Source organism: Glycine max, chromosome 12, assembly GCF_000004515.6.
Source record: "Glycine max cultivar Williams 82 chromosome 12, Glycine_max_v4.0, whole genome shotgun sequence".
Lineage (NCBI taxonomy): Eukaryota > Viridiplantae > Streptophyta > Magnoliopsida > Fabales > Fabaceae > Glycine > Glycine max.
The window spans coordinates 5,479,055-5,492,041 of record NC_038248.2 but is presented as its reverse complement, the minus strand read 5'-3'; the positions used below and the strand labels follow the sequence as shown (position 1 = coordinate 5,492,041).

At 31.3% G+C, this 12,987-nt stretch overlaps 1 protein-coding gene across 2 annotated transcripts; it reads right to left on the bottom strand.

The window, feature by feature from the left end:
• Positions 1–4,271: 4,271 nt before the first annotated feature.
• Positions 4,272–8,460, bottom strand: LOC100802929 (mitogen-activated protein kinase homolog NTF6-like). 2 transcript variants are annotated; one of them, XM_006591824.4, is made up of 7 exons: positions 8,338–8,460; positions 8,067–8,254; positions 7,703–7,832; positions 7,463–7,600; positions 5,574–5,906; positions 5,219–5,402; positions 4,272–4,860 (listed from the first exon to the last, which is right to left on the bottom strand). In XM_006591824.4, exons 2-7 carry the CDS (start codon positions 8,231–8,233, stop codon positions 4,682–4,684), a joined length of 1,131 nt encoding a protein of 376 aa, XP_006591887.1. In that variant the 5' UTR covers positions 8,234–8,254; positions 8,338–8,460; the 3' UTR covers positions 4,272–4,681.
• Between the last annotated feature and the right edge of the window lie 4,527 nt (positions 8,461–12,987).

Below are 12,987 nucleotides of genomic sequence, written 5' to 3'. Positions count from 1 at the left end.
AGAAAGTGAGAATCTTTTTTTTCAAACAAACATGAAGAGGACTAGTTGAAAATGGTTGAAATTAAGGAAGAAAAAGGCATCTTGTTAAATAATTGATGATGTGCTGTCGGAATGTGCAGAACTTGCGTTTCACTAATGAAGCAGTCCCAACCAATTTAACTGTCTTTTTGGTAATTTTCAAATGCATTTGAAGTTATGGAAATGATCGATTAACATTATACTAGATAAAGTATCTAGTCAGATGAATAGTATATCCAAATCGAATACATCTTTTAATCACATATCATTATATATGAAAAAATATATTTTGACTTTTAGTATATATGAATACCAATCATTTGATCATAATTATTATTATTAAATTTATTTAAGAATAATTACTCAATTAAAGACACCTAAACATGATTAAAATAAGTATTATTCAATTGATAATTATGATATGACAGGTTCATAAATTCCAAATCCAATAAGGTTAGTATAAAAAGAAATGAACCCTTAAAATAAGAGGATTGATTGATTCTCAACCTATTCGTTATATATCATTAATAACTTGAAATCGAAATCTCTTTAAGAAAAGTCTATAATTGATAAATTGAAATTTAGTTTTGTTACTAATTTTGGAATATACAAAAGTTAAGGTTGAAGTAAAGAAAAGTGTATAATTGAGAAATTGAAATCTAGTTTTGTTACTAATTTTGGAATATACAAAAGTTAAGGTTGAAGTATGAAAAAAAATAAAAAGATTGGAAAAACAGAAAGACCAACAAATTGAGTGGGACCGTTAGCCTTAAGAATTGGGATTCTTTTCTGTCTTAACTTCTTTTTGCTGCTAACTTTTCAATATCATGTGCCTATCTACTTTACTAGAATAGAATATACTATGGTTTATAAGATGTAACCAAACTCCAGAACCACATATTTTAAGCAACTTTCCTTGAGGGGATTCTAATTGTACAGGTGGATGACCACATCATAGATAAAGTTGGAACGAAAACAAATGATAGACAACCTTTAGATCTCCCACGAGGAGTAGTAGTGCTTATGGAATTTTGAATTTTATGATATTATGGTATAAACTATCCTATTTAATCTAAACTTTAAATACAATGATGATCCTTTAATCAACATATATGGTGGATAGATAATCAAATTTCATTTTAATTTGTTTTATTTCACTTACTACTTAAAAATTATAATCTTTAAAGTGATATTTTTTTTAAACTGGAAACATTAATTTCATCAACTGAGAGTGTCTTAATGCAAAACAGAAGTTAAGAGACTAGTTTAGTACCAAATCATTTCATGAGCACAATTAATCAGTCAATGGCCATTGGGAAGAAATTTCAATGTCAATGCTCTTACCTTTAATGTTTTTTTTTTTAAAATTATATTGGTTTTTTTATTTACATTCAAAACCTTAATTTTGATTAATTTATAATTATTTTTTTAGACTACAAATATCTTTTACTTGAAGCAATCATGTTTGAACCAATCATGTTTGAACCAAGTAAGATTATCATGAGAACTTTACACCCATAATTATCTTACTTGACTTAAATATGATTATTTTTAATAAAATATACATAAGATCTAGAAAGAAAGAAAAACTCTCTTTCTCAACACGGGAAATCTAACATACATTGAAAATTACCATTATTTTATACATTAATAACGAAATTGTCACGCCCGTTAGAAAAAAGAAAAAAAAGAAAGAAAAGAAAAAGGAGTAGGATGCATTATATTTTGTCAAAAAAAAAAAGGACGCATTATATAAGAAAATTCCTTACTCTCTTCCAAGTATGCATTGTTTTCCCTTATATACAAAAAAGTTGTGCTCATTCACCTATCAACTTAACTAGCAATAAGAAGAATCTATCGGGAAACTCCAAGTCAAAGTTTCAAACATCCCAAAATTAACAATAGCATAATTAAATAAGTTTATCTATTTTATCTTAGTTTTAAATAAATTTATGTAATTACATAGAAGTTTAATAGTTAATAAAAAAATGAGTAATAGGACTTCGGTTGAGTTAAAATTTAGAAAAGCAACCACTTATTTAAAATATAAAAAAAAGACTACAAACCGATGATGTTACATTTTTTATTATCATTTAATCACAAATTATTATATAGTAAATTTATTCACTTATATAATAATTATTTTAAAAGTCATACCACAATTATATCTAATTAGTTGATTGTATAAAAGTTTTAAAAAAATTATTGTTGTTATAACTTTTAAGGTGATGATTATAAAATTTAACAAACTTATTATCATATTTACGATGATTTTACAATTGAGTGATAACGTGAAATTGTGAGTGTATATCTATTTTTTCATGTTTATCTTCTCTCTTATTGTAAAATATGTATTGTAAAAGTCATGAGAGCTTAAAAAGATATCATTAGTGTAATTTTACTATTTGTCTTTGTTTTTTAAATATATCTTTAATAATTTAAAAACTCTTAACGGAATTCTTGGATTTTTATTAAAAAAAACTAGATTCATAGTTCAAGTAATTTCAACTTCAACTTATTTTTTAGAAATAAACATACATTAGAAAAAGTTACATACTTGTTAGTGTAAAATTTTTTATAATCATTCAATCACAACTTATCATATATGTCAAATTTCTTGACTTTTAAAATAATTATCTTAAAATAATTCAAATTATGATTTATGAATGTGAAATCATTTTACACTATGAGTGAATTAAACTCTTAAAGAATTAATACATCCTTAAAAAATCATTTAACATTTTGAAAGATTAAAATACAGAATATACTAATAAGAATAAAAAGTGGACTCAAAATATAGTTAGCTCTGCCCGTGTCTAGTGAGCATCCATCAAATGAAAATGATTAGCTGGATACACTGTGCTTAAAATGCCAAAGTGTGGTTTTCTTTTAATTACTTTTTTTAAGACATGAGCAATATCATAAACATCAATTTCACCGAGGGTATTATTTTGTAACTTCCGATTTTTATTTTAAACTTCCCTCAAGTTTCATGGAGAACTTAAATACAACTCATTAGTGACTTATCAACTAAAGACTATTAACTTACTAGAGGACCCAACATTAATTGACATTTTTCATTCAAAACGAGTGACAAGATTTATTCTATGAAGTAAACAGATAGAGAAAATAAGTCTTCCTAATCACAATTACTATTATCTTACCAATTGCATTTTGAGACCTTTTTCCTTAAAAGAATCAAAGCCTGGGGCCATGGAAAGCAGCAGGAACCTACCAGGTACTATCCTTCGCCAAGATATGTAGTCCACACTCCACAAATTTTGTCGGTCTCAACTCTCAATAACTTACAAAGCAAAGTGAATGTAATCCTCTCAAGCTTAGTCTAAGCCTAAGCTACTACTACTTTAGATTTTGAGAATGGTAATATTTGCTGCAAATTGTAAATTTTCAAAACCCTGGTAATCTCCACTGTCAATCAATATTTTCAATTTTATTACCACAAAACAAAAAACTAATATTATCAATATTATTAGCATCACCATTTTATTGTCATCATAATCACTTAAGACTATTATTGTCACTGACGTCGTTACTAGTCAACAATTGTTATCACAATTAATAGTGCTGGATTTAAATTTTAAAACATCATATTTATCATTATCATTATTGTAGTTATTATATTTTCTACTTCTATAAGCCTGGTTCGCAATAAACTACCATTAAACAAGTCAGGTTTGGTATGCACATAAAATAAACTAGAAGTGTACCCGTGCTTTACAAGATAAGAGAAAAATGCAAAAAAGAGACAGTAAAAGAGATAGGGTGAAGGGGAAATTGCAACACATTTATGAATTCATCTATTTTAAAGTTGAACTTTGAAAAAATAAAGGATAAAGCGGTAATCGTTAATTAAAATATAATTTATTAATATTATAATAAAATATTTGTGTGTGTAAAATTATGAAATTATTTAAAAAAATTCTAAATAACAATTGGGAGTGGTGCCAACAATTCTAAACAACAATTATCCCTCTCCACTTTATCTTCCAAAGTGAATTTCACAATTTAGTGGAGTGGAGCCAAATTCCTCAAGGAACATGCAAGCCAGTAGGACTGCTAGAACTCTATATTTTGGAGGAAGAAGGAGGAAAAGATAACTACTAGCACCTTAAAAGAATCCAAGCTTTAGAAAACATAACAGAAGTATATCTAAATTTCAAAGTGAAGGACTACAGTAAAAAAAATGAAAGACAAATAATGAAAACAAAACCACAACAATAAGCACACAGAAATAAAACAACCACTATATTGTGGCTTATCTTCAATAACTTCTGTATAACTACTATATTTGGATATTTATACAATGCGAAGCCGAAGACAACGTCTTGGGCCTTGGAGGCATATGCCCCTCTTATGTAGAACAAGCACCAACGCTTTGTGGGTACCATAATCCTCCCCAAGAAATAAAAGAAAAAGTGAACACACAGCCCTCTCAGGACAATGGAATTGGGAGAACCTATCTCCCTAATCACTTTGATTACAGATAGCAGAATCACATGCAGCACTTGCAACTCCAAACCTCTTAAAATAACAATTTATAACATGTTTTATAAAACTAAAACCACTTTCCCACCCAACTCCAACCAAACCTGTATTATCAAACTCCATAGAATCTAATGATTTAAAACCATTCTGCCAAAGGCTATTCCAACATCTGATGATCCTGGCTGAAGTTTAGAGACTCCTTCCATATGAGCTCCTTTATATCTTCTTCGTTGAGAATTGTCTGTTCGAAATCAAATATGAAAGGAGTTGGGCAAGTGGGCTCCTCGTTGATCTCATGAAGACTTGCCATGTATGGGTGATTCAGTGCTTCCTCCACTATGCAATAACGCAACCATAGAAAAGAAGTAAAACTTACAAAGAAATTAAAGAGGACGATAAAAAAAAATATATAGTAAAATGAGTTTTAGGTCCTCAACATTCGTTCAAAATTTGTTTAAGTCTATACATTTTAAAAACGGTAATTTTTGTCCTTGTATTCCTGAAATGTAGTGGATTTCATCTCTGGTGAAGTAAAAATGAAGTATAGAGTCAAGGACAAAATTGACCACATTTGATATATATGAGGACCAAAACTACCATTTGGAACTAAAAACTGATTTTGGCCAAATCCTAGCATACCTAAAACACATTTTTTACCCCAAAAATAAAGGTATAGCAAAATAAAGAGGCGTACCAGTTATGCGCTTGGAGGGATCAAAGACCAACATTTTCTCAGCAAGATCAATTGCTAATGGGGACACATCAGGAAACCGCTCTGCAAAGGACTGCTTTTCTACATGTGGGAGCTGCTTAACATACTTCTTTGCATTATCACTTCTGAGGAATCCAAGATCCGAGTCATTTGGTGAACCTATTAACTGTTTCGAAAGATGATTATGAGGAATTTGTTCATCAAGATTTAATCATTTGGAAGCTTGTATTAACTACTAATGCTAATTAAAAGAGATTTCATAAGACAAAGATCCTAGCATACTAAATTTTTCTGTCTATTCAACAAACAGACAGTATTAAAGAGAAAGAACAAATACCTCAGTTATAAGGGCCAACTGCTGGACATAATCTTTACCAGGAAATAAAGGCTCCCTTCTAATTATCTCCATCAAAATGCAACCAACCGACCAAATATCAATAGCTGAAGTATATTCTGAACAATTCAGTAGCAATTCAGGGGCTCTGTACCAACGAGTGACAACATATTCTGTCATAAAGTCGGTCTCTGAGGTTGTTCTAGCAAGCCCAAAGTCACATATCTTGAGATCACAGTTTGCGTTCAGAAGTAAATTGCTTGGTTTTAGATCTCGGTGCAAAACATTTGCAGAGTGAATGTACTTCAACCCTCGCAAGAGTTGATATAAAAAGTACTGCAACGATTTAAAACACTACTTAAGCTTTATGAACTTCAACTTCCTTGTTACAAATAAAATGTATAAGTCCAAAACATAATGAATAAATTAAAATTTGTAAGCTAATGATTCATTATCAGTTTCAAGGAAAAACATCAGAACATCTGAAACTGGTTACTGATTAATTATAGAGGTACTCAGAGGACAATAGATGGTATTATAAACCAATAAAACACTACATGACTAAATAAACAGTTTCACTTTAACAGAAGCACTCTTAATAAGTTATGTAGTAGTAACAAGTTTCTAATATCACTCAAGTAGTTGGGTTACTTTTCCTTTTGTCTTAAATCTTCCACATCAAGAAATCACTTTAGATTCCATTTAATCTGGGTTGAGCTAATGGACTAACTCACGGGTAAAGTTATTCTAACACCTATTTTCTCTGTTCACAAGACTCAAGTCGAACCCGAAACTTTACAAATGAGAATGAGAAGAAAAAAAAAACTTCGTACCCCATTGCCCGGAGGCTCTTCGCTATGCGAAGGTATGGGGGAGGGATGTTGTACGCAGCCTTACCCTTGCATATGCAAAGAGGCTGTTTCCAGATTCGAACCCATGACCAACAAGTCACCAAGGCACAACTTTACCGCTGCACTGGGGTTCGCCCTCTGAGAATGAGAAGAAACATTCTGCAAAATTTTGTTCTTCTCCTATACTGTCAAACAGGGTTAGTGGGTTACCTAACAACCACTAAACAAACAGCTAAACTGACACATAGCATTCATTGCAAAAAAAAAATAGGGGGACAGGGATGAATTGAACTCAAACTTCAACACTCTAAAGTGCTCCATCACGTGTATTGCTTTATATAGTAAATTGCTTTATATAGTAAGCAAAATAGCAATAACTCAACAAACTCTAGTAGGCAGGACAGATGCCTATTGTGTGGGAATCATAACAACACAAACAAAATAACAATAATTCAACAACTAGTCCACATTATCCACAAAAAGAAGAAAACCATTCCACTATAAATGTAAACTCTCAATGTCCTATTACCATAAAGAGAAATACTAGTTAGTCACACACTCACTTTTTAAATACATTCTTTTTTATTGGCTAAAATTTATTGAAAATCATAAAATTATGCAAGTCTTGTCTCATACCTTATTTAATGAGTTTTACTGATAATTTTATAGTTTTTAATGAATTTTAACCAATATAAGAGAATGTGTTACAAAGAATATGTTAGAAAATATGGTACTAACACGGTAACACTCCCCCACTTTAGATATCTCACCATCACCCCTGCATCCAGGATTTACACCCTTCAAAACCCCTCTCACAAGTCACAACACTCAAACCATGTCGTTCCTTTTCTTTTCTCATACCAAACCAATGCAATTTTTTACACACACCATATACTCAATCACAGTATTTTCTTTTGCACTATCACCCAAACTAAATATCACGCACCTCCACACACTCAATCACTTCCCTGACACGTGCACACATATACTTCTTCTAGCAATAAGCAAAAATCACGCACTCACACACTCACGAGTCCATACCTGGCAATGTTCATCGGTGAGAGCCTGATTAGACTGTATAATCTGATGCAGATCGGTGTCCATCAACTCGTACACGATATACACGTCATTGAAGTTCTCCCTCTCCGCTGGCCGAATTATGTCTTTAATTTTAATTATCTGCATATAAATGGACCAAATCAAATCAAAAAAAGAATGCACAGATCATTAAATTGTAAATTTTACAGATAAATCACAAAAAAAAAAAAAAACAAGGCGCACGTTATCATGTTCCATGTGACAGAGAAGCTTGATTTCCCTGAGCGTCCTCTTGGCGTCGATCCTGTTGTCAAAGGCATTCCCAATCTTCTTTATCGCCACTCCTTCTTTCGTCTCCGAATTCGTCGCACAGCTAAACAATCAAGTTAATTAAATAAAAATGGAAAATGAAAAAAAAAATGGAGTAGTAATGATTGAAGTTAAGGGATATATAAGGTTGGTGGGTGATTAAGAAAGAAGAAAAGGAGGGAAAGGTCGTGAGTTCGATCAACCTGCTAACAAAAAAAACTAACAAACTAACTATTAACATTTGCTCCGATAAAAGAAAAAAAAAAGATGGAAGTTGAGGCTGAGAGAGTAAGCGAACCAAACGATGCCGTATGCGCCGCGACCAACGGGTTGGAGAGGGGGAGCGTACTTGGAATAGACTTGGAAATGGTTGCCTAAGATGTTGTAGCGAACGTACTTCCCTCCGTGAATTGGAATCCCTTTCCCTTTCCCTTTTGGATTCTCAGATTCAGCATTGTTTTCCATCTCTTTCCTTCCGTTGTTTCTCTGAAGCAGCAAAGTGGGTATGAGAAAACTGAAAAGGGTTTTAGTGATTCAGATTATTATTATTACAAAGGGGGGAGGTCCACCTTGGTGTTGTGGCTTTTGCCTCTTTTGGCGTTCGGCTTTTCAAATTGAATTTCAAATGTTGGAATGTGTGAGACTGTGATCTAATCTTCATTATTGCATTCTTGCCCTTGCTATTTGTGATTACTGATTAGTAGTGGACTGCAAAAAAAAACACACACACAAAGTATAGGGATTTTCTTTCGAAATTGAGTGGCGTAAGGGAAATCCCGCCTTTTTTCTTTATGCTTGTTTTTGGGCTCACGTATAACAAAGCATAACATAAGAGAAGGTTTTTGCTAAACACACCTCTTCTCTTTACTTGTACACCTACTTTCACTCATCATTTTTCAATTATATCCCCTTTTTTTTTGTATTTTTTCCGGAAGTTAGTGCACCCCCTTCTCTGTCCTCTTTACTCTCTTTCGTTCCATATTATCTCATTGTTAAAATCAACTTCAGAATCATCACCGAATGAACACATTCTAGTAAATGAGTAACACTAAAACTCCATAACCTTATCAAGTATTCTGATAGGGGAAATCCTTTGCCCAAACTCTCTCACAGTAATTCAGAAAAGTTTGTGTAGTGAACCCAGTCATGGCAACACAAATCCCGAATTTCTAGGCTTACTTAAAGACCAAAGCAAGATAAGGAATTCCTCCATTCTATAGAACTCATCAAATTAATTTATGGAGCAACCATCAACCAATTCAGATAACATTGATCGCTGCAATTAGAGTTTGATACAAAGTGAAGCTTAAATCAAAGTGAAGTAACACTTTCTAGGGTTTGGGTGCTGCTCAATCCAAACGATAAATTGAGAGTGAAATTGACGAGTACTATCTCTTTTCTTCCATATTATCTCATTGTTCTTGATTCTGTGTTTGCATCGTATTCGATGTAGGTCACTTGAGATACACCCCAATGCTGGAGCTATAAGATTGTGCCAAACAATTTGCCGTAAGGCTAGTTTGAGTTAGGTTTTGGGTGCTTCATTTGGATTTAGGTGATTATAAGAGACGGGGGGTTTAAGTTTAGTCTCGTGTTGCAGAGTAGAAGGAGGTGCAGCAATCTTCGTTGAAAGAGAAAAAAGAAGTGGAAGGGGTGTAAAAGTAAATATGAGGTGTATTAGTAATAGCCTAAGTGAAAGACCGAGGGCCCACATACAGAAATGCATTGTAGACCAGTATGTCATACTTGGGAACTACTATTCTCACCTCCTTTTTTCCTCTTCCCAATGATTGCTTTTTCAAAAATAATTGAAATTACTTAGCCACCCTTAGTTCTATTTCACCACACCCCTTCCCCTTCACCTCTCTTCATTCAGCCACTCTTCCCACCCCAACTTTCCAACCATCGTCTTTGGTGATCATCATCATCGTTCGTTAAGGTTGTTGTGATTATGTTGAGTGTGAACAAAGAAGCTCTGAGACTAACCTTCGGCTTTTGTCCAACCCCAAAGTATTTTGCTCCTCAAAAACCAATAGTCACACTCCAGATGACCTATTTGTTTTCTTGAAAGGGGGTTTATTCTTATGAAACACGCATTGTACCCTTGATAGGGAACATACAAGCACCTCAAGTGCATGTAACTTGTATTATTATGGGGATGAGATCATGAGAACCTTAAAATCTCAGTTTTATGGGAAAAGGTTATTTTGAAAACCAAAACTTTCATATAGGGATTATGATGGAATGATGAACTTGATGAGCTTTGAGCCCATCATCATTCGCTACAAACCTATCAAAGTATGTTTCTAGATCGCCTTCTATTTAGCAAGTCATTTAAAAAAAATCATTTCCAACAAAATTTGCTTTCCTTTGTGATAAAATATCACAATAATACATAATTTCGTGTGTAATTTGTTTTAACAAAAAGTAAATCTCATTACATTAAGAGGTACAAATAAATTACTTAATAAAAATGTGATTTCATTGCATACATAACTAATTCTCGTTACCATTTGTCTACTTATTTTTTACCAGCAACATAAATATAATTTTGTTCTGTAACATACGCAACGAAACCACCTGTGAGGGGTAGTTTTAGAAATTAGAAGAAAAAAAAACAAATAATTGATGGAGTGAGAAGTAACAATTTCTCTGTCATAATTGCTTAAAAGCAAAATGAACAGATCCCCATATTCACACTCCCTACTTATCTTAATCTTTCTATGTTCGCCTTTGTTATTTATTTATTTACAAAATATTTTTTACGGAAACCTTTTTACTTATATACTCCCCGTTCAGGTTTGTGTAAAAGAAAATCGTAAATATTCTTCCAATTTTTTTAAACTTATTTTAATATTTTAGTTCTTTCAACAAGTTGCTTTGCTTTTATTTGCAACTTTAATATTCTCTTTCTTTAGTTAAATTATGGATTTTTTTTCTTTTTTTCCTTTTGAAACTAAATAACGTAGGTTTAGTACTACACGTTGAACAAAGTTCTACATTATAGGAGAGGAAAAGCTTCAAAGAAGCAATTATATACGTTTTAAAATAGTTATGTTGGGTATTAAATACTTTTAAATAATTATGTTTTTTTTAATCTTTAACTAGATATATTCATAGATATAACCTCGGGATTTAGTACTTCTTTAAAATTGATCAAAATTGATAAATACTCTTTAAAAAAAACTATTGTATATATACAGCTGGAAAAATATTTTTTTAAAAAATAAATTAAATTAAGCACTAAAGCATTTAAAAATTATTTTATAAAACTAATTTATGACTTTATTGACTTTTGAAAAATGTCTTCTAACACTCATAAATTAATTTTAACTTGTTACAATAACTTTTTAACTTGGTGGAATATGTCTGTTAGCTTTTTAAAATGGATTTTATAGTAAAACTTATGATATATTGTCAATAAAAAAGCCATTAAATTAAGTTGTCTGTTCGAAAATACCTACTCTTAGATTGACAATAATAATTAGGTGAAATACTACATAAAATAATGTTATAAAATTCAAACTTTCGGCAATACAAATAAAATCCATTTCTAGTTATAATTTACTCTTGTGTCTATTGATTTTTAATTTATACTGCAACTTTTGTGTCTATTGTTTAATGTTAGTTTAAATGCTTATGGCTTATATATTTTATAATATTTTACTTATAACTTTTCAAATGCTTACATCAATTGAAGTGAAATATCATAATAATAACATAAAAAGTATTATTATTTTATCATATTATAATTGTTAATGTTAAAGTTGAAAACATCAACTTTTTCATTCTAGATCAATATATATTATATAAACTTTATTCCATGGCCGTCGTGCTTTGTAGAAATTTCAAATTGTATTGCCGTACCGTATGTAATCTCTCTTTTTGTATTAACTTCGGTTTTATTAAAAATCAAACTTGTAATTAAGTCTTACCTCACCATGCCCATCATTGAGTGATATAACATATCTGAAGCATAGCAATTTCATGGTGGGAAAGGGAAGACTTGAAGCGCAATGAGTGAGCAGAAGAAGCACGAGACTTGTAAGAGATCTTTGTATCTAGATGCATCGTCCTATTACTTTCCATCATTACGTTGAAATTTGTGGTTTGTGATTGCATATGAATTTGACTTTATATGTGTATAAACTCAGTTGACATTATATGAAAGTTCACTTAATTAAGCACATGCATGCGCAAAACACATTACAAATATAATATCATAATACATATGTCTTCTTCATCTGATAAAGAAACTAAGTTGGACATAAAGGTAGACGCTGGCGTGACTTTTGTTCATGAGATTTAGCTTCATTAGAAAGATAAACCAATATTGTAATTACTAGAATAAGCGTTAGGTGATGATCGATAAATATGCTAGGCCAAAATCAATTTGATAATTTTATTCAACTTTCTTCCTTCAGGCGAATACTAGGGTATATCCACTATAATAAATATGAATGCATCCTAGTAATATTTAACGTGAATCTAATTTATTTGATAGGTTAGTTTTCTCCCTCTTTAATTTCTTTCCCTTCCCTGTTAGGCGAGACACACAGTAATTATTAGTTTCCGTTCACACTGATTAAAAGCTAACTAGGTATTTTCCTCTTACGGCTCAATTAATTGAGCATGCATGTGTCAAAGACACATATGTCTTCATCAGATAATTAGACATAGGGCTAGCTTGTTTAATTTTCTGTTAGAACCAACGTAACCCAATCTAATTCTTCTCCCTTTTTTCAATGTTTCATGCCAGCATGTTTGTTATCGTTGGAAAAAATATTATTTAATGTCAATAACTTTCATAGTCTTCTAAAAATTACTTTTCTAATGTCAATAACTTTCAGTCTTCTAAAAAATATTATTTTTCTATGCCAACATAACTGTTGCAAAAAATTACTTTTCTATGCCAACACACCTGTTGTAATGAGGAAAAAGTGATTTTTGATGTCAACGAGTTTGTTGTTGCCAGAAAAAATATTACTTAATTCCAATAATATTCATGATAGTTGTAAAAAGTTGTTTTTTCTATGCAACACATTTTTTATTGCTAAGAAAAATGTGTTTTTCTAGGCCAGTGTGTCCATGTTGCAAGGAAAAGGTGATTTTCTATGCCAACAACTTTTAACGTTATTGTGAAATATTAATTAATTTTGGGTCCAAAATTGATTTAAGTTAAAATAATTTTGAGTAATTTTAATGTTTGATTTAATATT

Bases quoted from the DNA above. Each gene is read 5' to 3' on its own strand.
- LOC100802929 (XM_006591824.4), bottom strand. From the start codon at position 8,233: ATGGAAAACAATGCTGAATCTGAGAATCCAAAAGGGAAAGGGAAAGGG. The intron at 7,601-7,702 runs GTGCGCCTTGTT...ATTTATATGCAG, and splicing joins GTCACATGGAACATGATAAC to ATAATTAAAATTAAAGACAT. The intron at 5,907-7,462 runs GTATGGACTCGT...AAATCGTTGCAG, and splicing joins TCACCGATGAACATTGCCAG to TACTTTTTATATCAACTCTT.